General features: G+C 38.7%; 1 protein-coding gene across 2 annotated transcripts; it reads right to left on the bottom strand.

Annotated features, from left to right (window-relative positions):
- Positions 1 to 1958: 1958 nt before the first annotated feature.
- Positions 1959 to 27409, bottom strand: LOC144659589 (serine/threonine-protein kinase 11-interacting protein-like). Of its 2 annotated transcripts, none has more exons than XM_078520057.1 (34): positions 27283 to 27409; positions 26428 to 26517; positions 25894 to 26006; positions 25253 to 25327; positions 24862 to 24957; positions 24078 to 24191; positions 22766 to 22852; positions 22501 to 22642; positions 22259 to 22362; positions 21212 to 21301; positions 20849 to 20890; positions 19630 to 19794; positions 18847 to 18955; positions 18176 to 18250; positions 17374 to 17466; positions 16903 to 17001; positions 16067 to 16191; positions 14878 to 15027; positions 14582 to 14671; positions 13428 to 13780; positions 9102 to 10062; positions 8340 to 8437; positions 8015 to 8099; positions 7507 to 7600; positions 6487 to 6571; positions 6246 to 6288; positions 5688 to 5750; positions 5263 to 5352; positions 4962 to 5066; positions 4685 to 4793; positions 4038 to 4204; positions 3261 to 3311; positions 3006 to 3152; positions 1959 to 2372 (listed from the first exon to the last, which is right to left on the bottom strand). In XM_078520057.1, exons 1-34 carry the CDS (start codon positions 27341 to 27343, stop codon positions 2358 to 2360), a joined length of 4386 nt encoding a protein of 1461 aa, XP_078376183.1. In that variant the 5' UTR covers positions 27344 to 27409; the 3' UTR covers positions 1959 to 2357. The 2 variants fall into 2 exon arrangements, with proteins under 2 accessions (XP_078376183.1, XP_078376184.1); XM_078520058.1 differs by having other exon boundaries at positions 14591 to 14671.
- Positions 27410 to 27416: the final 7 nt, after the last annotated feature.

Genomic DNA, 27416 nt, shown 5'->3' with positions numbered 1-27416 from the left:
AAAAAAAGCAACAACACCAGAGGATTTTTTCTGTTTATTCAGCCACACATCGTGCCATAATTTAATTTAGAAAGACAGATTCCAGGTCCTGTACGACTATCACCTAGTTCATTTGTTACAAAGGTTAAAAAGCCATTTTAAGAGAAAAGAAGTTCCTTTTTGTCTCAAATATTCTGTAAAGTTTTATATATTAAGTTGATTTCGAGTAAGTCGTCCTAATATTATTTAACTTTCGGTTCAAAATCCACTTCTGTTTATTTCCTCATTATTTTTTTTTACAAAAAGTTTTACAAATAGCATATATTAATTCTAACTAAATGTCAATCTTGTGTTTTGTTTCCTGTTGATAAAAAATCTTACGATGAAAATTTTGGATATGAGTGACATGTCTTTAGTTGGTCTTTTTCCTGAGCAACAAGACATGACACGACATGAACACAACAAAGCACCATGCGAGAAGATATCCCTTTCTCTTTCTATAATTCTGTCATATTAGAGCGATTTTCGATTGAGTGTCATAAAACCATAACCAAAGTTATCACTCTGGTCAATCGAAAAGAACAGAAACAATCCAGAAAACCATATGTTTCGAGTTTTGGCAAAACTCGAAGCAAACATATGTAGCCGGCATGAAGCGCGGGAAAACGTGTGTGATTGGTTTTGCTTTGACTTCTAATTGGTCGAGAAAGTGGCGCGAGTTTATTTTAAACCAATCACTTGTAGCAATGCAAAACCAAATCAAACGCGAATCATCTGGGGACTTTTCGACGCGCAATTGAAAGCCGCTCTAGAGGAATACAGTCAACTCTCTCTAAGACGGACACCGTCGGGACAGGCCCCAACTGTCCGTCTTATGGGTTCCGCCTTATAGAGAGTCGGGTAACGTGACACGATTTGGACGATAAGCTAAACGGCTATGCACAACGAATCACGTCTGTTTTTTAGTCGCTTACGTTAGCAAAACCTATAAAGTGGAAAAAAATAAATCAGAGATTTGACTTGTTTGTTAATAACAAACGGTGATACTGTAAGTAGAAACTAAATCTAAAGTTAAGCAGAGAAGTAATGCGTTTTAGCGGATTGTTTTTGGTAAATGGTCTCGGCGCTGACCTGCCATGCTATAGTCGATAACAAGTTTTGAGTATATCACGAAAAAAAACTTTTAGTGCCTGTCCGTTGGCGGTTTAAAGTGTCCGTTGTCCGTCTTAGAGAGGTGTCCGTCTTCGGTTTCTTACAGTAGAATGACTGAAAACGGCAGGGACCACAACCAGGTGTCCGTCTTATGGAAGTGTCCGTCTTATAGAGGTGTCCGTTAAGAGAGAGTTGACTGTATTTCGTCTAGCATTGAACTGTATGCAGACCATAAATTCAATTGAAACTCACGTAAGCGCATACTTTTGTGACCAGAAAAAAGCGAGTTTTTAGGAGATGTCTGCTTATGGTAGGCTGAAAGTGCAGTATTTGTATGTGGCTGGAAGGGGTCATCAAGTGCAAAGTTAATAGACGGAAATGTTTAGATGCCCAGCAAACATCAAAGGTGCAAACAAAGAGGCCAAGATTTAGGTTGGGAGGTCCATGACAGTGCACATCTTTTGTTTTGCGCTCCTACACTATGCATGGCTTACGTAATCGCAATGTTTCTATTGGCTAGTTGCATGAACACACGTAACCACATACAGTAAAACCCCGTATCACCTATTTTGCGTTCAGGCTGTTTGGTTCTTATTGTGGGTTATATCTGCATCGCCTGTAGTGTTCTTGTTCTGGTCTGGATCCATGATGAATCATTTTCACCCAATGTTTTTTTTTGATTCAGGCATTACTGTACTGTTTGGGTGGACTTTTGTGTGATGAGTAGTGTTGATCTTGTTCCATCCTTTCATTTTTCGGCTGATGTGTTCTTATTATGTACTTTTTTCCTTCAGCCTGGGTATTCTTCCACTTGTTCTTTCGCGGGTTTTTACTGTATTTTTTTTCAGGTTGTGCACCCTCCACCAGGAAAATAACGAACAAAAACCTATAACAAAGAACTTTGCCAGGCTTCATAACCGTTTCCCTCTATAAACTGTTATGTGTGATTATTTTTCTCTTCCTGGCATGTACACTAATTATTGTGTCACAATAATTCAAATAATTTATAAAAATATCAAAACGCTACACTTCCTACGACTTCTCTCACATTTCTCGCAATCTAGAGTGGAAATATTACGAGTGAACTTTCTACTCTGTGCAAGTGACAAAATCAGTGAGGAGATTGTTCACACACAATAGTAATCGTTCGTTGTTACTGTCCAGCAGTTTTGGGTGTGTCCACGGGATGGCAAACGACATCCAGGAGATTCACAAAACAGGTATTCCTACATTTTGTGATCCTGCAATAAAAAGATATGAACATAAGCGCATAGATAAAAACTTCAAAAGCTAATCAGTCGTCCAAAATTAAAGTAATTCAGTTTTCGGTTGTTTGGTGTTGCAAATGATGCTACAAGAAAGACACCTAGTGTTGGTCCCGTCCCTGCCGTTTTTCAGTCATTTTACTGCAACTAAATTCCCTATAAGACGGACACTTCTCTGAGACGGACAGTTGGAGCCGGTCCCGACGGTGTCCGTTTAAGAAAGTCGGCTGTAGTGCTGTTTTTTTTGTCGCAGCCCCAAATGGTTCTCCGCTTCCCGTTTCCACGAGACTCAGTAATCTTGAAAATCACAATCGATAACTTAACTGCAGTTTCGGCGAAACTGAGAGAAATATTTCAGTTACAACTTAAAAAGATCGACTTGTATTTTGCCCATGTTCGATTTCATTATTTTGCTCTTTCCAAATCCCCTCTACCTTTCCATTCTACGTCACTTGCGGCATCATGCAAGAGGATAATTACGCAAGAAGACCAAAGCGTTGTGTGACAATTCAACAAAGAGATTATTTTTTTTACCAACCCCAAGCACCTCTCTCATCGTGACAAGATGGAGGGAAATCATAATAAATAGCAATTTATCTCGAGCCTCACCGTGATGGAAGGATAAAGATTCTTTTGTAACTCCACGCCAAACTGAGCCTCCCACGGTTCTTTGATCACTTTCACCAGGGAGGAGAGGGTGGTGACTGTTTCTGTCTTCAATATCCACTGGCTCTCGGCACTCTCCACAGGCGCGTCCTGAACACAAACAGTTCAACATTCACTTATCAACATCGTAATTCTCCCAACAGTCTTTCATAACTTTCTATCATTTTACTAGGGAGAATTTGGTTAGCAAATCCTTACCTCGTCAGTTATACTGATCGCCATAAAACACGGATTGTCTTCGTAAAAATCCTACAAAAACAACAAAAGACAATGGTATATTTTGTACAGATAAACAAAAAGAAAAAAATGAAATTCATACTGAGTATTCCATAAGATAATAAGATGAAGGTATTTGCGGTAATATATAACAAACATGCCTCCATTTAAGGAATTGGAACTTCACGAACTCACTCAAAGTATACAAAACAGTTGAAGATCACACCTTGGGCATCGAAACAAGGAGAGAAAGGCAGGATTGAAGCAAGTTAAACATGGTTGCCACAGACATCAGTTTTCAAAATTCCCTGACTTTTCCCTGACAAATATAAAATTTCCCTGACAGATATAGTAGAGGCCTCCAGCCTCCGCTTCAAAAAAAATCACCGCTGAGATCACATTGACCTGAACTGTTTCTTTGAGCCACCAATTTTTCCTGACATTTCTTCGAAATATCAGTTTTCCCTGACTCAAAATAAAATTCCCTGACTTTTCCCTGACCTTGAAGACTGATTTATTTTTCCCTGACCATTTCCTGACCTGTGGAAACCCTGTTAAAACTGTTTTTGTGCATAAACTTGGTGACTGCACTTTCTAACTTGAACGTTTTCATGGTAATTAGGTAAATCCGCAAAAAGAGTTATTTTGACAAGTTCAGTTGCTGTGAATAGAGTATTCGTCTCCCATCTGCTGTAAAACAAAACAGCTTATAAGAAAATAAAAATAAAAAACATTTTCAAAGGAAACCATGCTACATACCAAGCTAGTGACGTCAGTGATTTTGTGTCTGGCTAAGCACACAAAAGCAGGGCCCTTGGGATGTTGCGGCAGGGCAGTGTACCGAGGGACGGGCCACTGGGGATTTTGTTTGACCAAGGCGATGTGCGACCGCGATACAATCACGCTGACAGCATTCAAACTGGAATCTACAGAGAACAGCAAAATATAAGGTGGATCAGATCTCAGTATTGAGTAAACGTATCTGGGATGGATTTTCATGGGAGACGGGGTGGCCTAAAAGTTAGCGTGCTGGACTCCGCAACAAGCGGTTCGGCTTCGAGCCTTGGCCGGGGTCACTGTGTTGTGTTCTTGGGCAAGACACTATACTCTCACAGTGGCTCTCTCCACACAGGTGTATAAATGGGTACAGGCAAACTAATGCTAGGGGGTAACCCTGCGATGGACTACCATCCCATCCTGGGGGAGTAGAAATACTCCTAGTCGGGATAAGCTCCGGCGGTATGGGCCACTTGGCTTGACGCAGACTTAACCTTTTACCAAACAAATAGAGATATTTCGTCCTACGAATCGAAGCCATTCCAAGCTTAAAGACGAGAATAGCGCAGAAACTACAATTTTTGCTGGTTAAGGCGGTTTCACTACATAGCAGACTGAAGGACACTTACGAGGTTTTTCTGTATTTGAGCAGCGATAAGCCATTATAAACAATACAATACTCGCGTCCAGGTCCGGTAAACTATCCCCTGAAAAGGAATCATCTCCCAGTTCACTCCTCTGTAAAAAGAAAGAACGTCATATTAGCAACCGCTAATCTGGAATAAGAGTTGATCAACAAAAGTACCGTACCTCAAAGTGAATAACATTAACTAGGAGATTTTTAATGAAATGTTAAAGGAGAGAAAAAAATCTCCCCTTCTAAAATTGTAATGTTTATTTCATTACCTCAGTGTTAAACCTGTAGTATTGGTCTTTGTCCTCAAACAGTTGTTCTTTTGATACGTGTTCGAGAGCTCCTACATCCAAGAGTCGCTGACCAATTACAACCGCCTACAATATCAACGAAATAATACATCATGAAAGAACGGGCAAGCAAAGCAAACGAGCACGAACGAACGAACGAACGGACAAATCGGTCGGTCGGTCGGTCGGTCAATCAATCAATCAATCTATCAATCAATCAATCGGTCAATCAATCAATCCATCAATCAATTCGTCCGTCCGTCCGTCCGTTAACGGCCCCTACCTCATCTCTGTTTTCAGCCTCTTTGACTTGTAACAACCAGTCCACAAACTCTCTGCCCACAAAACAGTTGGAATAGCTTCTTAACAGGCTCTGCGGGAAACAAGAGAAATAATTGAATGAGAAGAAACAAGGCCTCTTTGATCTTCAATGTTTCAATCTATCCAGGATAAGGATGATTCTCAGTACATTCTAAGGACATTTAACAAGAAAGGGAGAAGGAAATTTGATGATGACTCGTCTAGACTGCTACAGATGTTATCTCGACTCTTCCTAGAAGGGGCATCTCTGGTGATGAAAGCATTTCAGATATTCTCAGAAAAGTGATCTCATATGTTCTAAGAGGATATTTCTCGTAACGTAGAGATATTTTTAGCAGCACTGAACAAGCAAATAAGTAATAAAACGTCTTTGTGAGTATCACTGACCTTACGATCTTTAATAAGTGGTGGATCAGTGAAATACACAGCTTGTTGATGAAGCCGCTCACCCTAAAGCAGAAAAAAACAGTTAATGGATTAGTCAGAACATGGCTAGCTATGTTGTTTACATCAAACCACAACCCCAACGCCGCAAGGCACCAATAACTGGTGTATGTCATGTTTAGAGCAGTTTTCAATTGAGTATCGTCAAACCAAAACCAAAGTAATTACTCTAGCCAATCACAAAGGACACAGACAATCCAGTGAACCAATCAAAACTCCAAGCAAATACATCTAGCCGGCACGAAGCGCGGGAAAACGTGCGCGAGCGAGTCACGATTGGTTTTGGTTTTAGTTCTGATTGGCTGAGAAAGTGGCGCGAGATTATTAAGCCAATCACTAAGCGTAGTAATGCAAAACCAAAGCAAACGCAATTAACTTTCGACACTCAGGTGAAAACCGCTCTCAAAAAGCCAATAAACAATTAGTAACAATAATATAACTTCGCTTTTCAGTTTTGTTTCGCTCTGTAGCTGTGAAAATATTTTTAAACGATTCTCTTACCATAGCAATTGGATCTTCCACTTTCATCCCAAAGACTTGAGACCTGGAATAAATGTAATGCTTAGATATTTTCTTAACGGTTCGATAAAACACAATACTCAATGACGCACTCACTCACTATACGCAATAGACAGTCAAGTCTGTACCAAACACGAACCCGTGTTTTCATTCCTGGATTGTGGAAATGCACCCATTTACTGAACTGAAATGGATGAAATGGAAAATAACGGCGTTACCCTACCTGACATGCTCTAGTGTTTGTGGATGTGGTGGATTTATCACAACTGCTCTGCAGTCAGCTTTAATCCTTGCTTGTTGAACGACATCTGCAAGCCAAAAAAAAAACATGCATTCAAGAGACTATGGACCACGAATTGTAACTGATTTTTGAACCGCCAAAATTTATATTTGTGTTGCAGGGAACCAAAAAATAATAGTCCATTTTTATATGGAAACGGATTGCAATTTGAAAAAGTTAGGCAAACGTTTTCGAGTTGCTTCCGCGCGTCTTCAAAATATCGATATTTTAGCCGTAGCTTGATTTCTATCCGCGAATTAAGGTTGTATATTCCTGTTGATGTTCAAAGATAATGTTTATGATTTAGGGTTAATTTGCCTACTACTAAAAAGACCAAAAATCTGCGAAATCCCCGTGACATAGTCTCTTAAAGCGAAAAACATGAATGTGAAATGAAGGCTTCTCTTGAGTGACGTGCGACCGAAATATCTTTTCTTCCTTACAGTATCAATAAACTGTCTTATAGACAGGTTAGGAGAATAAAGAAATTCATCAACTCATTCATCAACTCAGGAATACTGTCTTAATGTAAAACCAATTCTCAGTACTAAGATTTTAAGAAATGTAAGGCAAATAAAAAACCACAATTTTAAGCCCGAGAAATAAAATGGTCAAGTCTGCGTTGAGCCTAGTGGCCCATCAGACCGGAGCTTATCCCGGTTTCCGTTGCATGAAGCGACTTGAAGTATTTCTAATCCCCTCAAGATCGGATGCTAGTCCATCGCAGGGTTACCCACAGTATTAAACTCGCCGGTACCCATTAAATACCTGGGTTGAGAGAGGCACTATGGGAGTGAAGTGTTTTCCCCAAGAACACAACGCAGTGTCCCCCGCGTAAGGGCTCGAACCCAGACTGCTCGATCCGGGGTCCAGCGCGAACCATTAGACCACTGCGCCTCCCACAAAAACGTTTAAAGGAGAACTAAGACAGGAATTAATTTATAGCAACTGACAATGACTGACCCGTAAACAGGAAGAGGAATTTTTCGCAGCGATCTTTTTCACGGACGTGAAAATCATAACATCCGCCAGGAGTTGAGAATTCAAGACGAAAACTCTAAAAGGAAAAATGAAAGAAGTGTTGTTAGTTGTCAGTAATGTGGCCCTCACTGCTACAACATCTTGAAACTCTGGCTTCCGTAGCATGAAGTGACTAGAAGTATTTCTTCTCCTCCCTGGATGGGATGCTAGTCAATCGCAGGTTACTCCCTGCACTGTCCCCGGCACTCTGTCAGGGTGCCCCAACATTTTGCTAGTACCCATTTATGTACCTGGGTGGAGAGAGGCACTGTGATAGTAAAGTGACTTGCCGCAGAGAACACAACAGTCACAATGACTCCGGCCAGGGCTTAAACACAGACCACACGACAGGGACAGGAAAAGTCACGCAAGTCCCCACATTTTCGATACAGACAAGGTCACGCAAGGTCACGCAGTCTTAATGGTAACACAACACAATACGTTTTCTCACCTGACTACCCAGTCCAGAGTCAATAAACTGTAAATCATCTAAAGGATGCGACACTAATGGTGTCAGACATTCATCAGGCGTCCCACTACAAAATGACACAAAGAATTACTACACTTTACGGTGTCCCAGTTCAGTAAACGACAGTTCTTAGTTCAGAAAACAAAAACAAACTCCCAGTTCAGAAAACAACAATCTTGAATCTTGAATGTTTCCCTCGGAGATTCTCGGGAAACAAAACTGTTTCCCTCGGAACCCGTCATTAAGTGTTAATTGGCAAGACCTATTCTCTCAGCCTTATAAACGATTACGCAAAAATTTACCGTACCTTCCTCTGACAGAAAATCTACAGAGATAGAGCATGACATTGGAGACGATCATCAGACATGGAGTTTCTTCTGTGCTGCCATAAACAACAACTGGAGCCTAAAATTAACAAACAACACCGTGATTTATCTAAATAATAAAAGTGTAAGTAGATTTACTTTTGCCCCTCTCATTATATCACTCTCTCTAAAGCAGTGTTCAAACGACTGCCAATCTGCTTTGATTCTACGTATGCTAAGCTTTTACTGGTTAAATAACGCTTGTTTTCTCTACTAATTAGGAACAGAAAAAAAAAATCCACTCATCGCCTTGGCGTACGCGCGTTTTCCCGCGCTTAGCCCTGTTTACATATTTTCCCGCACTTGACGCCAGTTACATATTTCCCCGCGTTTGTTACCTGCTACCTGTTTTCCCGCCCTTTGCGCCGGTTTTATGTTTTCCTGCGCTTGGCACCGGCCGTGTGACTTCTGCTACAAGATTGACTGGCCCATTACATTGTTGCGCTATTTGTTACCACTTAGCAAAACGAAATATAAAATAACCATTTCTCTAATCCGTCTAGATCTTTAGCAACACATTGTGCTGCTGTTGCTACTTAGAACAAACTGTCAGAAAACATGTTGACATCTTTGCATCACGCTCCTTTCCGTGAACCCTTGGGCAGGTTGGGAGGTGAAACAACCTTCACCGCCTGACAACGCCACAAGGAAGAAACATTGATAATAAAGAATAACACAGCACAATTTACACACACACATCTCACCTTCAGCATGCAATGGAACTTCTCAGAGTTTCCTTGCCGAAACAGTGACACTTCAAAATACAACTTTAACTTGTGATCACAGCTTGAAAATTCATCTGCGGACAGGCGAAAGCTCAGGGCCACATTCTGTTCCATTATACTTGGAGTTGAAGCCCGTGAGCTTGCGCTGGAGCTGCTTGGTGAGTCTGGGGAACTACTAGGGCTGTTCCCGGATACCCGGCCGCTTAACCGGTTAATCAAGTTAGTAAAAATCATCTTCGGAGTGGGAGATCTAGGCAAACTTGAAGACAACTTCACTTGTGAAGAGTTTTCTGATGATTTAGGCGTTCCTTTGCCAGGTTTTGTATTTTGGCTAATTTTTCTTTGCATAGAAGAGGTTCCACTTGTGTTTTGCTCTAAATGTTTCTTTGCCGAAGCTTTTGGGGAGTCTTTTGATGTCGCATTTAAGGTGAGAGCAGGAAGCGACTTACTCAAGAGTTCAGCATCTTGGTCAGATTCATGCAACTTCCTGTCAGGTAGTGTTGATTGAACGCCGTCAATCACGTCTTGAATTGGTTTACTTCTATTTGGAGACAATGACATACCCGTTGAATTTGGATACATAGTTTCTTCGCCGCGTTTTTCTGATGGTGTTGAAGATGAATATGGCGTTTGCAGTGGTGGACATAACTTAGCAGACTCTTTCAAAGAATGGCTAAGTGCACTTGTCCTTACTTGAGAAGAGGTTCTGTTTCTTATTATAAACTTTTCACTATCGCTGTTTACTTTATACTTTCCAGTGTCTTTAACTTCGAATTTTTTCGGAACGTTTTCAGTTTCTGGCGATGAATCCTTGCCATTTTCAATTAAAACGTTACCCGAGGTGTTGGAACATAAATCCGGAACCTTTTCAGGTGGATCCGATGTTTCTGTTGGAATGACATCAGGATTTTTCTCTGTTTCACTTCCATTCTTGATATTCCTAAAATATAATTTACCAACAACAGTTAGGTCTGGACAAATGCTTGAAATATTCGAATTCATAAACAAACAAACAGAACCGAACAAAACAAAACAATCACTGAAAAAACACTGCCACTGTAATTAATGCATTTCTTCTATTTAGCCCCACCTTCAGGCATCACAATATAAACAAGCCCCAACTCCCTCCTCCAAAAATATGTTTTCAGCTTTAGAAATGACAGTTTTAATCAGATTGATGGTTGGTTGTATCCAATACCAACCAACAGGGTTTTTAATCGTGTAAACATAGAATTTGGACAATTTTACTTAGCCCCTCCCTTCTCCAATTCTGAAGCCTCTACCCTTTATCAGACCCAGCTTCAGGTTTTAATTCGATTCTCAACTTTTGTAACTATGCAAGGACCACTTTGCCACCCGGTGACAGTACTTAGGAGTGCAAATTACGGATTTTTACCTCACTTTGGGTATTCAGGACAGGACACCGTCAAGGTCTTGTTAAAGGTTGCACGTGAAAAAAATATAAACACACCATCATAATGAGCTGGTGGGTCCTGACTGACCAGGTATGAAAAATGGTCTCTTTTAGGGGTCAAAAAAATATAAACACACCATCATAATGAGCTGGTGGGTCCTAACTGACCAGGTATGAAAAATGGTCTCTTTTAGGGGTCAAAAATATAAACACACCATCATAATGAGCTGGTGGGTCCTGACTGACCAGGTATGAAAAATGGTCTCTTTTAGGGGTCAAAATAAACACACCATCATAATGAGCTGGTGGGTCCTGACTGACCAGGCATGAAAAATGGTCTCTTTTAGGGGTCAAAAAAATTAACACACCATCATAATGAGCTGGTGGGTCCTGACTGACCAGGCATGAAAAATGGTCTCTTTTAGGGGTCAAAAAATAAACAACCATCATAATGAGCTGGTGGGTCCTGACTGACGGCAGAAAAATGGTCTCTTTTAGGGGTCAAAAATATAAACACACCATCATAATGAGCTGGTGGGTCCTGACTGACCAGGCATGAAAAATGGTCTCTTTTAGGGGTCAAAAAATATAAACACACCATCATAATGAGCTGGTGGGTCCTGACTGACCAGGCATGAAAAATGGTCTCTTTTAGGGGTCAAAAAAGCTTGAGCCACACCCAGATTGATCTCCTTTAGTGGTTAAATTCAAATTTTCTGACGAGTATCCCTGTCCCTTTTATATTGGAGTCCCACCAGGGATAAATACCCACTGGGATTTAGGGACTCAGTAAAGCAGGGTCGTAACCAGGTATATTTTTTCATCGCTGATCCCAAATTTTAGCTCTAATTTTTTATTCCTGATCCCCAAAATGTGGCAGCATTTGATCCCTGATTCCATTCTGATCCCATCTGATAGGCCGATCCGGATCCCATGACTTGTGACCCGGGATCCCGGGTCCATGATCCCGATCCCGAGGCTATGATCCCGATCCAAAGGCTGTGATCCCTGATCCCATATACCTGGTTACTATGAGGGGTTATCCCCGCCATAATTGTTTTTTCATTTTAAGGTAGTGTTCTTCTTTTTATTGTAGCAACTGTCATTTCGCTTTAGTTGTTTCTCTTCCGCGAAAGGCACATTTTGTGAAATTATGCATCAAGTTCCATCAAATATGGTTATGCCGAATTAAGAATGCACCCATGGATGCTCAATTTGAGCAGAATTCAGGAAGCCAAATTCGACAGAATTTGGTCACTCGAATTTTGCGAAATTCAACTCACTGAACCCTCAAACATACTTGTCAGCGGTTTTGCTTAAAAAAGAAAAAGGAGCGGTCACTCAGCAAAACGCGAAAGCGCGCGAATGTTAGCGCGAATGTGTGGTGTCGTTCTCTTGTTGTTCGTGTTTTGGAAGTTCTGGCCGTACGATGTCTGTGAACGATAATACAGATAAGGCTGTGAGTCTTCTCAGAGAAGCGGCGAATTTGCTTGCAGGAGGAAAGAGGCGAAAGCCCAAAACATCGAGCTCAAAAGACTAAACGCTCGTTAAAATTGATGCAAGATACATATCCTTAGCGACAGTAAATAACGTGTCTCTAAAACAAAGCAATAGCTTTGCAAAATAAAGCTACGCAGTCTCTGGCTAAAGTGGACAGAAATAAATATGTCATCCGTGATAAAAAGCAACACACATTGCAACACTATAAACAGCTAGCCGGGCCCGGCCTTGCAAATAGCAAATAGTTAGTTGTATAGAATGCAAGTACATAATCAACATATTCACGGAAATAAGATCTGTGTCCTTCCAGAGCGAGCATTTTGAGAGCTTAAAACACATCTTGCGAATATGAATGAGCCAAGACTAACCGCAATAGCAAAATTTAATACAGAGGTGTCAAAATGTACTAACGGGAAACCGTGCAGATCTATCATCTCTACACATCTGCTGAGCGGCAGTCTTTCGACTCTACTTTATAACCTAAAATCGCCTTCTTATAATACAAGTGACAGAGCATAGTGCCCTTTCTAAACAACTTTGAAGCGTCAAAATAAATTGGACGACCAAATCCAATTTTACCGAACGGCTTATTTTGTACAAAAGTCACGAAGTAGGAGTCTGTGTAGGCCTGTCATCTGTTTTTTGCGAAGCTATTTGTGGAATGTTAAATCGACGTTCTACGAGAAATTGTAGCTGTTCTTGAGGAACGTCTAACTTTGGCCGTCCACGCTGCCCAGTAAAAATACTACCTGCCTGAAATGCATCTGTACTATCGTTAGCGTTGGTAACCGCTTCTCTCGCTTCACGAACGAGGTGGATTATACGTGCGTTTGCTCTGGTACCTTCAGTGTCCAAGTATCTCGCGAGCACATTTAACACCCAATCTAACCTGAACACTGTATAATCAAACGTATCGAAATCGTGGTTGCCACCCTCTAAAAATCTCACTACATCAATAAGATGAGTACGAAGGCATTCGCGCACTTTACCACAATCAACCGTCGTGGCGGCCATGTTTTTGCTGAGTGACCGCTCCTTTTTCTTTTTTAAGCAAAACCGCTGACAAGTATGTTTGAGGGTTCAGTGAGTTGAATTTCGCAAAATTCGAGTGACCAAATTCTGTCGAATTTGGCTTCCTGTATTCTGCTCAAATTGAGCATCCATGGGTGCATTCTTAATTCGGCATAACCATATTTGATGGAACTTGATGCATAATTTCACAAAATGTGCCTTTCGCGGAAGAGAAACAACTAAAGCGAAATGACAGTTGCTACAATAAAAAGAAGAACACTACCTTAAAATGAAAAAACAATTATGGCGGGGATAACCCCTCATAGGTTACGACCCTGCAGTAAAGGCAAGACTGTGATTTTCAAGCAAAAAGTACATACTCTTTGTCCTTTGCAGGCAAAACGTTCTTGTTAGAGAGATTCACATTGTCTGTCTTCCCTGATTCTTGCGTGTGATCAACAGCTTCTAAATATGATGATGATGACGATGATGTTGATAAATTAACAAGAGCTGTAATAGACATGTCACCATTAAGAGTCTTTATAGAGCTAGTATTCAGTTTCGCAGCCCCATCATGTTTTCCTAGAAAGTGATCCGCAGGGTCAAGAGTGAAAACTGGTTTGTCCGGTTTATCCGGTGAAGATACTAGCACTGTCATGGGGCTGCCGCAGTCAGGACAGAGAAGCTCGTCTGAATTGACTGGATTTGTAAACTCTGCAGAACACATCAAGCACTGGAATTTGTAAAGACAAAAAAGAATACTGGTATTAAAACCTGCTCAACAGTCTGGAGTTATAGTTAACAATTATTCACCGAAGTGGAGGTGAATAGTGGTGGATATTTACCGAGCCGTGAATATCCACCACATTCACCGACAATCAGGTGAATAATTGTTTTAGCATATACCACAAAAGTTGAAGAACTAGCGGACCAAAACATCACTTTGGGTAAACAAAGAGCAGTGTGAAGGCAGTTTGTTTCTCTTTGGCTGCTCGGAGGTGAATAGAACTTTGCTAATCACCTCCGAGTTAACCAATCAGCGCGCGCGAAAGCACTATTCACTTGTGTGGTATATACTTATAAGAGTTATTGGTTTAATGGTTAACTGTCCACTGTACCACGTGTAGCTTATCATTAGGCAACCTTTCCCACCTCTTGAAGAACAACAACATTCTTAGTAAATAATAAAGATGGTAAATTTAGCCTGGTGAGAAATAATGAAGATGAACTGTTCAACAATGACACGAGCATGGAGCAAAGAAAAAATATGAATCCCGACGGGAATTGAAGCCATGGCCTTCCAGATACCCGTTGGGCTTGGTTCCCGTCAGGGACTCAGATTTTTTTTTTTGCCCCATGCTCGTGTCATTGTTGAACAATTCATCTTCATTACTTCTCACCAACTTTAAATTTACTCGTAACTCAGTTGGTCAGTTACTGGGAGGCCATGGGTTTGATTACCGTCAGGGACTCAGATTTTTTCTTTGTCCCATGCTTGTGTCATTGTTGAACAATTTATTTTCATTAAAAACACTCTTCCTACCTGAAGACGTTCAATAACAGCTCTTTTCAATTTGGTTTGCTCATTTTCTGTCACAAATGGCTTAAGACTCTCTACAAGTTGCTACAGGAACAAAACAAAAATTGGAAATTAAAACTTTTTAGTCAGGAGAGAACCATAAAAATGTTGCATAAATAATAATCATACAATTGGCTTGTGTTTTTCTCTGCACTATTTTTGTGCTCTCCTCGCTACCTTGACTTGATTAACACTTTATTATTTGTTGACTAAGTTTGTATTTGATACAAAGAAAACATAATAAGCCTTACCACAGCAGCCTCGTGGTCCTCCATGACATAATCCCGACTTTGTCGTTCTCGACTGATGTAATCAAACCTCAGATGTGTAACTGGGTGGTTATCTGCCGTCCAGTCTTGGTAAACATCCTTTAGACAACTTGTTTCCAGCTGGGAAATGACCTAAAGATAACAACGCAGTTAGAAAAAACTTTGTTCAGTCGGACAAACTACTGCAAGGATTCCAAGGAATAATAATAATTCTTGTCACAAGTTCTGAAATTTAAAGCAAACAAAGCTTTCAACCGTATCTCACAGTCTTCTTCAGCAAAGTAATTTCCAGGTTGTCACGTGGCAGCTCCTACACTCTGGAATACTCTACCTTCTGACATTAAGAACAGCTCCTCAGTGTCCCTTTTTTAAACTTAAAACTTTCCTTTTTAAAAAAGCATTTTTATAACTTTTTAGCAACATTTTTTAGTAGTCTTAACCTTTTAACTATTTTTATATTTCTTTTTTTTAATAGTGTTTTTAATATTTTTAACGTTACTTCTGTAAAGCGCTTTTGAACTTTTAGGATATTGGTGCTATATAAATATTTTATTATTATTTATTATTATTATTCACACAAGCTTTGTTTGCTTTAAATTTCAGGAAATGCTCACACAACGGCCACCTCCTTTCCACGACATGCACAGACACCTCAAAACTATTAGTTCTAATTGCCAGCACATGAGAAATGACCTAACTACAAGCTCTCAAAAATCAACAGAACTCATACAAACATCTTCAAAAATCAACATAAAACGGCAGAACCCATACAAGCATCTCTATTTTGTAAAGGTGATCACACCTTATGAAATAAAGGAGAAGCCACAAGCCAAGCGGCCCACACTGCCGGAGCTTATCCCGGTTTCCGTAGCATTAAGCGGCTAGGAATATTTCTACTCCCCCCTGAATGGGATGCTAGTCCATTGCAGGGTTTCCCCCCCAGCATTATGTTGCCGGTACCCATTTATACACCTGGGTGGAGAGAGACACTATGAGAGTAAAGTGTCTTGCCCAAGAACACAACACAAGTGACCCCGGCCGGGGCTCGAACTCGGACTGCTCGATCCGGAGTCTGGCGCTCTAACCATTAGGCCACCGCGCCTCCATTTGCAAATTGAAGTTCTCCTACTTGTGCCGTTGATTACTGTTTTAACCAATTCTGATTTCTTACCTTTCCAGTGAAGTTCTTCTCTGTTATAAAGTCATCTTTGACTGTCACAAACAACGGCTCAGCACTCCCGTCATCATCAGGATTAGAAATCAGTGTCACCACAAAATGGTGGGCTTCAGAGATATCTGATCATCAGAAATTCAACAAAAGCATTTTATATAACAAAATGTTAAGTGCATATTATTTTGGGGCCTCTACTGACCTTCTAATGGGAGCCGGGCTAACAAAAAGAAACATGGCACAAAACAGTGGAAAAACCCCTAAATGAAGTGGTGTGTTATAAACAGGATAAAGCAGTTTGCAACTATGATTTATGATGATCTTCATTAGAGCAGTTTTCAATTGAGTGTCGTAAAACCAAAACCAAAGTAATTACTCTGGCCAATCACAAAGGACACAGACAATCCAGTGAACCAATCAAAACTTGAAGCAAATACATGTCGCAGGCACGAAGCGCGGGTAAACGTGCGCGAGCGAGTCACGATTGGTTTAAGTTTTACTCCTGATTGGCTGAGAAAGTGGCGCAAAATTTTTAAGCCAATCACTAAGTGTAGTAATGAAAAACCAAAGCAAACGCAATTTACTATTGACACTCAAGTGAAAACCGCTCTATTGAAGATTTTAAAGACAAAGAAACAGTCTGAGGTTTTATCCCTTATATGAAGTTGTTACAGGATAAAACAAAAGGAGCAAGGTTACCACCAACACTGAATTTTTTCTTTATTTTTGAATATGGGAAAAAATATTAACATTTCTTTTTCGCTGCAGGGCTAAAAGGATTGTTAAAAAGACAGCAAAATAGAAAAACACAATAAATGTATCTTTTTTTCATTTACCTTCATCAGAAATAACACTGATACTGCTTGTGCGACTGTTTATTTCCATTCTATCTTCTGAGAAACTTTGTATGGACTCTGTACGAATGATCCTTGGAACTGAAAAGTAATGATAAAAAAGCTTATTTCGACTGTAGGTTTTGATATATCATTACAAAGCACTTTCCCTCAAAGTCATGAAATACTGTCCAAACAAACAAAGAAAAAAGGTATTTCTACCTGTGAGGATAAAATAAGCCAATTCCGATATATTAATATTTTAACTTGGCACTGAGGCTTGGGGAAATAAAACAAAAGAAATGATTTATTCATCCCTGAACCGCAACATGATATCTTTTATTTTATTCCCCCAAGCCTGAGAGCCAAGTTAGAATTTTATTATATCAGAAATGGCTTATATGGACAATAAAATTATAATTAAGATCTGAAAATTATTACTGACATGAAAAAAGTGTGTTAAACTGCACAGACCTTGATCCAACAGGGATTCCTCTGGTTCTGGCACATTAATAACTTGTTCTTCCTCTTGTACATGAACCACATGGTCAATGGCTGGTAACCACCCTAGTATTGAATAAAACAATAAAGACAAAAGTATTAATTAAATATTATTTAAATTATATATTTACCGGTAACTAAAAAAGATCAACAATCCATCGTGTTCTAGCTTCGTGCCTGTAGCTATCTATTACTGAACATTCAGTGTGTAAAGAAAGTCCTGTCCGTTAGCCCGGGCCTATTCGCTTTTTCCTGTCTATTAGTGTATTCTACCCATCATTTGACCCTGCGGAAAGAACCAAGCAACATCACTCGCCAGTCCTTGACTTGGAACCCCCAGGGGAAGAGAAGGAGAGGTCGCCCCAAAAACAGCTGGCGTCGCGACACGGAAGCAGAGCTAAAGTTAATGGGTTTCGCTTGGCAAGATGTTGTGTGGAAAGCCCAAGGTCGAGCTCGCTGGCGAGCTGTTGTCAATGGCCTATGCTCCACCTGGAGCGATGGGCCGAAGTAAGTAAGTAACTCATCATTTGCCAGATGATAAGTAACATTGCAACAGGTAATCAGCACATACTCTGTAGCTTAAAATGAATTTAAACTAGTTTGAACTTTTTTCTTCTTTGTTTAAAGATTGTGGTAATAAAACTCAGTGGAACAAAAGAAAACACAGATCAAACTAAATAAAATCATTTTGAACTGAAATTAATTTTAACTACAATATTTACATGCATAGTGGTTAAGAACATGATAATTTTGTTCTACAAAAAAAACTTATTACCTTCTCCACCCAGCTGCCTTAATTTTTTCAGTTGTTCAACATCATCAGCATGTTCCAGTATCTGTTCTGCAGGTGCTGATGAAAAGCAAACATAAAATGTCATAGTGTGACATATCCAATTTCCATACTGGCTGCTTTACATTACTTTTGAATAAAATGTTAGTTCTAATAATTTGGTGGTAGATTCTTAGGGGGGGGGGGGACAATACGAAAGAGACAGGGGTGTTTGTCAGAAAATTTAACTAATACACCTAAGAGAGACCAGAGGTTTGGCATTTCGAACATAACACTGAAGAAGGGCTCAGCCCGAAACGTCTGTTTAATTTTGATTTTTTGGCGCTTAAAAGAGTTTTTTTTTTCAAATTCCTTAACTATGAAACACTAATCTGGGCATGGCTTAAGCTTTTTTTAACCCTAAGAAAGGCAGGGATTTCAAAATGTTTCGAAGTAGGGTCAGCAACTGGAAGAGTAGGCAGCTGTGACAAGTCGGTTTTGTTTCTTTCAAGCTGATTGTTATGGACAAAGTAACTGGTGACATAAAATCAAGAAGCCGGTCGAACTCCGCCAGGTGCTGGCTTGTTTAGAAAACCCTGAAAAGGGTTCAAAAAATACTGCACACTCAGTTGTTTTGGTCATCCTTTACACCAAACAGATTAAAAACCACAACTCACTTGTATATGAAGTAGATGTCAGCAGGTCCTCAGAGGGTGACGTTACTTCATTGTCATCATTAAAATCAATTTCTCGGGCCACCACTCGTCGACCTTTCTTCCCTTTCCGCTATAAATTGAAAAGAGAGCTCCATGTTTTAATAAATGCATTGATCATGAGTTATATAGTGGAAGCTCGATTAAATGAAACTCTATATCAAACAAAGTACTCCCTATAATCAACAATATACTTTACTCCAGTAATTAAGTAAAATATATGGAAAAAAAAAACTTGATATAGTGATGCCTTGTTATAGCGAACACAATTTACCAGTCCCTTGGACCTTCGTTATATTGAGGTTCCACTGTAATATGAACTCTAAAATATCCCATTTGAAAGGATAGCATTACCAAGCATCGCTTCTCACCATGTAAGACTTCTTATTTTTTCATACATGAAGTAAACATCACACTTTACCGTTTTTAAGTTAAAAAAATTAAAAAAAAAGTTTTTTAAGTTAAAAAATGTTGACACCAAGTCAGGCCGTCGGTTTACGAAGCGGAAATCATTCCCACTAGGCCACCGACGACCAGCTGCCAGGACCATGATTTTGTTGGATAGAAATCCTAACCCTATTATAAAGGCTAACCGCAAGCAATCTAACATGGTATAATATGTCATCAGCTGTACATGTCTCCACATGGTCTGAAGCAATGGTTCGAAGTGAATTCCAATTTCATTGAAAGATCACCGGATGTTACAAGCATATGTCAAAACTGAAATGTTTCAATGAATCTTGTTACCTTGGGTTTCCTGTGTTTAGGTGCTGGATCAGATTCTTCTTGAGATTCTGATGACTCTGGTAAATCATCGGCTACTTTCTTAACTGCCCTGACACGGGGGTGAGGTAATGGTGATTCAGGGATATAGGATAGCATGGATACTGGATACACATTCCTGCCAAGAAGCTGTGAAAAAATGATTTAAAATATAATTTAAGAAAACTTAAAGTGACACTATTTTCGTGTACAATAAGACTTTCTTACTCACCTTGCCAATTTTCAATCCATTACGAACATCAGAAGTTGTTTTATTTTAACGTTTATTTCCGATAATTTACGGCCGCCATTAAACAACCTTGTTCCAAGGCTTGGTTGCGAACAGGGAGAAAATGACGTCAAAGGCTGCAAATACCTCACGGGTTGAAATTATAATAACAATATGTATTGAAACTCACGCGAAAAGCAACAAAAACTTTGGGCTTGTTTTTCGTGCAATTTTCTATGCTGATTGTTATTCTAATTTCAACCCGTGAGGTATTTGCAGCCTTTGACGTCATTTTCTCCCTATTCGCAACCAAGCCTTGGAACACGGTTGATAATGGCGGCCGTAAATTATGGGAAATAAACATTAAAATAAAACGACTTCTGATGTTCGTAATGGATTGAAAATTGGCAAGGTGAGTAAGAAAGTCTTATTGTACACGAAAATGTAAAAAAATGGAAATCGAAAATTTCATCATAGTAGCACTTTAAGGTATGACTGATAAAATCTAATATTAGTATACAAGTGATACAACTTGATGCTAAAAATAGAAATACTTGATCTCACAGGAGCACACATATCCAGTGTAAGGTACCTTATTGTTACTTATTTTCGCGGGACTTAATTTTGGCAATTTTCGCGATCTTCAAAAAATCGCAAAATTAAAGACCTGCGAAAATTTATTTCAAACATTTTCTTTTGTATTTTTTATGTTAATTAGGGATTTTTGGCCAAATCGCGAAAATTAAGTGCCGCGAATTATGCCTGTTACATTTTCGCGAAATTAAGTTCCCGCGAAAATAAGTAACAATAAGGTACCTCAAAGACAGGGAATGTTGCCTTATGTGTTACATTGAAAAAAAACTGTTACCGCTGCCAAACATTAAATTTGGCACTCTTTGTCAAATATTATAATTATTAATACACTGTAACTTGAATGAGTTTTCTTCTATTAGACAGCCTATACATGTAGCTTACAATTTGCTCTTCTGCGTCCAAAGGTTTTCCATCAATTTGGATCTGTAAATGAGACAATATCATGGTAACCGTATGTAAAGTTATAATAAAGTCAATTAACTTAAATTTATATCTCAAGCCCTTTCCTTTGCCATGGAAAATGCGAACCTGATACTGCTAAATTATGTGTTTACATAATATACACTGTGTCCAGTGTTGCACTAGGTGAAACTCTATTAATTATTATCTCTAAATTACTCATTTGGACATTTGAACGCCAACACGGCATTCCTTTAAGAACTTTTTCAGCTATAGACTAACTAAAGATGTTCATTATACACATAATTGAGTACTCTCAGAAGAATTAACTTTTATTTAACTCACCGGTTCAACTCGTGGTATGGGATACAAACAAGCAACTGTGGCACGCCGATAGTAAGGACAGAATACTACAGGATTCCCTTGAAGACTTAACTAGATGACCAAAAGACAATTAATATTGTTACAAAAAGATTTATTGTTCAGATTGAGACAGAAAAATTAAAAAAAATTGGGACAAAATATACAGTTGTATTCTGTAACATAAAATGTGACTGAGAAAGTTGCTACTCTCTGGAAGTGATGTTTTACAAAGGTTACCTCCCCCCCCCCCCCAAGCTCTCCCTTGGCATCTTTCAATGTCACTCATCTATCTGTCAGTCACACATTTAGACAGATGAGCATCTAACCATTCTCTAGATGCTCACATTTCAAATCCTCCAGTTAAAAGACTGCTATCAATAATCATTTAATACACTTTTATGGAGGGAGATACTGCATGCCCAAGAACACAAAACAGTGGTTTTGGCCAGGGCTCAAGAACTCAAATCTCTTAATCTGGTGTCAAAATGCACAACCCACTTTGCCACAGTCCATATTGTTTAGTTGATTGAATTTTGATCTTACAAATTAGCTGATTGATATTTAATTTTAGCCTTGATTGACAGTCAATGTCGCAATCGTATTAGTAAGTTGACCTTGAGATCAAATGATACTGTTTTTCAGTTGAAAAGAAGAAAAAAGTACTGTTCCTCGCTAGCTAACCTGTAGTTTTTGTGCTGACCCGTTTCTGTCCTGTTTCGCTGACCTGTTCTGTAGTAATTTCTGACTGGATAACGCCACAGAAGTAAGTAATTTGTTTTGCAACCAGTTTGACTTTCAGTATTGTAATTTCGTATTTCCCGCATGTAATCTCATGAATCGCTCGCTGTTAGATTTCTTAAGTATTATGTATTGTCTCTTACAGATCAAATAAAATCAAAGAAAGAATTATACGATTCATATCCAGTCGATTACTCGATAGCCACTTTATCCCCGGATCACATATAACCAAAATACCTTTCAGTGATTGAATTGTCCCAAAATGGCCATTTTAAAATAAGTGTCACCTACCGATATGAGGTCATGTAGAAAAGCCAGTGGGGTTAATTCTGATAAAGATGCTATGCAGTTGAAGGACACATCAAGGAATCGTAATTTGGAAAATGCCTGAATACCTGCACATGCAACAATCAAAACAAGTTGATCAAAACAGATTTAAATGTACAATCTTCAGCTAGATTATTTTACAAACTGTTCCATGCATAAAATTAATAAGATTCTTAAATATGTATGCCAAGCTTTATCAAACCAACCTTTTAAATTCTGTAAGTTGTTATTCTTGAGGATAAGTGTTGTCATATTCTGGAAGGTTATTGCCCCGTCTTGTGCTGGCGGCACAGGGATACATTCTAACTGATTGTATCCCAAGTTTAAGTGCCGCACGTCTGACAAATACTGTAAAACACCAGAAAAAAATACATAATTTCAATTAAAACGAAAGAATTTGCTAGATGAACACAAAATTTAATCCATGTAATAATTAAAGGAATTAATAGTACACATAAATTGCAAACTCACCCTCCAGTTAGATAGTGACTCATCACCTTCAGCAATGTGGATGTAGTTATGACTCAGATTCAACACTTTTACAGCTGGCAAAAGTTTCTGTAAACAGAAAAATAATAAAATCCGACTTCTTTGGATTTTAGCGCAAACCTATTGCGTCCATGCATATGCTAGGGGCAGAACATCTGCCTGGCTACCATGTGTGTGTAACCAACCCCACCTTAACACAGTACTGTTAGGTAAAGAATGTCTCTCACTTAAACTACTCAATGCCTCTTTCCAATTGACACGAGTCGTGTTAGGTAAATGTAGGCAGAAAGTTCTGTGTGTAAACAGTTCAAAGAAAGAATTTCAAAACTTTTTGAGTCTATCACATATTTAAGAATAAATCACTGATAAGAAAGAAACTTGTAAAATAATGCACTTTATGTGGTCATTTAATTTCTCAACTGTATCACCAAACTCAGGGCGCGACAAAAGTGCTGTCCGATAGCCCGGGGCTAGTGGAATTATCCGTCGGGCTAGCGTATTCTGATCACGGGTTGCCCGACGGGCAAGCAGCGCACGGGCAAGAAACATTGTTTGTTTTTGATGGCAACGTTCAGAAATAAAATTAATGTGCACCAGACAAATTAGAGGGAGAAATTTGGGGCTCGAAAATGCGACTCACTGCATCCTTGGCGACTAAAACTCCTGGTTTTATAGTCGCCAACTTGAACGTGGCGACCATATTCCTTTGTGTTAAGATGAGTAACGGCCATTTTCTGAGGAATTGTGTCCTTCCAGAAAATTATATTGGAAGATCTTCGCTTCTAAAACATTCAAAATAAGAAAAGAAGTAATAGTGCTCCAATCCATGGTATTGCTTTGCCGTAAAGTACTCCATCACTTCGTAAAACTTGCAAATGGCTGACCGTTTTTGAAAACGCCCCGAAATGCATTGCAGGCATTGGGTGCGTCATGTATGCTTATGAATTGTGTCTCTTGAAATGTATCCTTCAGGATCCTTCATATTTGTAATCCTCAACATTAAGCTACAAAGTTAGTTGCCACAAAATCTTAATAATGTGTTTGTTTTAATTCTTGTGGTAAGATTATTTTCTTTTTCTTTTTGAATGTTTATGTATTTATTGTCTCCAAAGGAACAACAATTTTAAATTTGCATATAATTTATTATGCAAATTACCTTCGGGCTAGCTCCTCAGAGCTTTGGGCTAGTAAGATAAAATAACAGCTTTCCCGAAGGGCAAGCTGACTTTTTTATTTTCGTCTCACCCTGCAAACTAAAAGCCACATGACAAATAATCTGGCAAACTGTACGTACCACTGAATCATCCACTTGTCCAATTCCATTGTAACTAAAATCCACATTTTTCAGATGTGGCCAAGCACATGATGGGGCATTCAAGAGATCTCCACCACAGTGTACCAGCACTTCCTGCAGGAATAAACCATGTTTTACACTGAGCATTTGTATTAACTTGACCAGAGTTAATCAGGCATCAATATTTTTTAACCCTCAGACGTACAAGCAACTTCATACCCACACCTTCGTACAAGGGGGGGAGGGGGGTGTTGATGGAGCCCCTCCCTAGGGTTTTCATTCTATTGAGGCACAGCAAAATTATTTTGCACTGTGTAGAAAGCCCACAGCTTACTCCACAAGGTGACATAATTTTTGTTGGCTGTGACGTCATATGGCGTCATATGACATCATTAGAGCCCCCATCTTGGATGTCATCATTTTCTTAGACAGTCAGAAAATAATAGAAATTGATGCAAAATCAGGCCAGAATGCTTATGGAATTTAAAAATAAACAAATTGTACAATTCTGTTTCAAAAAACTGTAAAAATAAAGAAAAATGTTAAAAATGTTGTTGTTTTGGCCAGACCTGCTTGTAATTATGATGTTGCCATGGCAATGTCAATATAATGGACACATGGTTGACATATCAAAATTTCTGCAAAATGTGAGTCCTGATTAGACCCTTCCATACTGTAATTGTCTTTGTGGGATTCTGTCAAGGTTAAATTATTTCTCTAACAGCCAAAGAAGCTTTGAGTGTTTTGCGAGAATAACAAGAGCACATATACCTAGTTAACTTACATTAAGTGATATCAGTGACCTTGTGCATATTAGAGTCTTGAGCTGGGGTCGTAAACTTTGAAATCCTTTAATAAAACCAACTGGGACTTTCTTTATCTGTTAGGATGAATTGAGTAGCATTTCATTAATGGAAACAAAGACCATATTCATATTCTCTGTATTGGACTGGATCTAGCTTGCAATGGAGGCTAATGTGGGGGAATATCATTAAAAAGAGCTTCATGTCATTTGCATTTGAAAAGATTCCCCACATTAGCCTCCATTGTGAGCTAGTTCCAGTCCAATACCAAGAATAGGAATATGGTCTATAGACTATTAAATGAAATAAAATGTTTGACTTCTGAATACACCATAATAATTATTAGTAAATCTGTCATTTGGACTATTTTACCTCCAATACTTGTAATGCTCTGAAACAAGAAATGTTGACCAGTCCATCAAAATGGGAACATGTTCCTGGTACAAGCTGTTGGGAGACACAGAACAAAGTATGATTACTAATTAACATGATTTTAATATTATATGAGATAAACAAAAGTCTTGTCATCTATAAAATAACAATTCATTATTCTGTTGTGTTCAATTTGATCAACAGCATCTATAACTTACAGCAGCTGAAGAATCTCTAACTTACAAAATCACGGAGGGGCAGCCTGAATGATTTATTGTTATAATGTGTGTATTTCATTTTAATTAGTAACAGATCTCTCTTGATAGTTACACAGGTAGGGGTCAAATTTCTGAACGTTGTAATTTAATTTTAATTTTTGGGTTCAGTAAAATTTTCAGAATGGTTTAAATTAATATTTTTGTTTTCATTTTGTTTCAGTCATATTCAGTGTCATAATCTGAAGCAAATAAAAGTAAAAATAAAAAATTAATGGTAGCCACCAGATTGACAACAACTTACAGTAAATCTTTAAACATTCACTAGACTCCTGATTTAGTAGTCACTGCATGGATTCTAGCTATGTCAAACCCTTATATAATTTGTGAAATACAGTGAAGGTATTTTGTAAACAGATAATTTACCCGTAATGAAGGGGTCCTTCTGAGAAAATCAAGAAGGAATGTGATAGCTGCAGTGTCTCTGTATGATATTGCTTTCCGTCGATCTGTGTCTCTGCCACTTGTGCCTTGCTGACCTGTACAAAAATAAGAAACAAGGGTAAACATGCATCTGTTCAAATCCTTCGTATGGTGCACTGGTGTCAGTATAAGGAGTATCATTTACCAAACTGAATCCCCTCCCCCCTCATGCCAGAGTATTTTGTTATTGTGCCTATCTCGGCCCATCAGTATAAATGGATACTGGTGGATGACTCACCAGTACCCAACAATAAGTGAAAAGAGGCACTTTGAGAGTAAAATGATTTACCCCAGCCTAGCACACAACACAACAATCCTGGATATTGATCCAACTCAGACTTTCCCATCCAGAATTTATAATTCCTGTCAAATTGTAATTATCCACTTTAACTATTAGGTAACTGCTACCTTAAAAAAAAAATATATATATATAAGCAAAGCACAAATCATGTATCTAATCTTTTTAATCTATCTTACCTGATGTGATATCTTGAAAGCACTGGTTCAAGAACACAAGTGATGTGGCTGTCAAACAAAGCTGACTCTCCTGCCTTAAAATTGGATCTCCTAGAAAACAACAAGGAATTTGGTGATATGTCAACACAGTACCCCTATAGGATTACATTCAGAAGGATTTCCGTATACCCCCATACTTAATTATGCATACAAATTATTCCATATAATCCTTCACACATGAATGGCAGACATTAACAGAATGAGAGTAAGAAAATTGTATGCATATTTAAGTGTGCGGTTATAAGGAAATCTTGTCTTACTTTCCTTGATCCTGTCATCAGACCAACAGGAAATTGTACAATGTGAAAAAATAAATTTCAAAGAATGATGTTTGCAATTCTTAGAAATTTTTTGGGTTCAAATAATACAAATTCCCTAACATTTCTGATCTTCCATTTTTGTATTGGACATGTTCAGAATAAATACTTGCTTTAAAATGTGTTTATTTTTTACCACGATGAAAAGAAATTTCGAACTGTCAAATACTTTGTTAGTTTAAATGTTGTTACGTGCAGAGCAAGGCAAAGCTGAGGTAATAGTCACATGACAATCATCTCTGATATTTACGAAATTAGTTGTTGCCACAAAATAATGTAAATTTTATATATACCGGAGATAAACTACATTCATTTTGCATTTGAAACAACCACCATTTCTACTTACAAGTAAGAAAAGTAAAAGAAAGTAAAGTTCTTTACTCTAACCATTCATAAACTGGTGTGACGCATGCACGGATGAAAAGATTAAACTAGACGGAAAATACAACATAAGCGTAAATCTTGACATAAAGAAAAAGCGTAAACTATTGATACGTACCGTGTAATTGCAGCAGAGTTGAAAGCTTGACCAGCAGGTCGTGTCCACCATGGTATGGCATTATAACACAATCATTAGAGCTTCAACTTCTGTCAAAACAAAGCCCCGTGTCACCTTGCCGCCATGTTTGCTTT

This window comes from Oculina patagonica, chromosome 7, assembly GCF_052425735.1.
Source record: "Oculina patagonica isolate OP01 chromosome 7, crgOcupat, whole genome shotgun sequence".
Classification (NCBI taxonomy): Eukaryota; Metazoa; Cnidaria; class Anthozoa; order Scleractinia; family Oculinidae; genus Oculina; species Oculina patagonica.
Note: the sequence above shows the minus strand (reverse complement) of the source record. Positions and strands in the feature narration are given on the sequence as shown.

What these genes read in the sequence shown, in the direction of transcription:
- LOC144659589 (XM_078520057.1), bottom strand. Translation starts at nt 27,343, where the DNA reads ATGCCATACCATGGTGGACACGACCTGCTGGTCAAGCTTTCAACTCTG. An exon ending in AGTCACTATCTAACTGGAGG is followed by an intron (nt 22,643 to 22,765) that starts GTGAGTTTGCAA and finishes GGTGTTTTACAG; the next exon opens with TATTTGTCAGACGTGCGGCA. An exon ending in TGGAAGATCCAATTGCTATG is followed by an intron (nt 5,751 to 6,245) that starts GTAAGAGAATCG and finishes TTTCTGCTTTAG; the next exon opens with GGTGAGCGGCTTCATCAACA.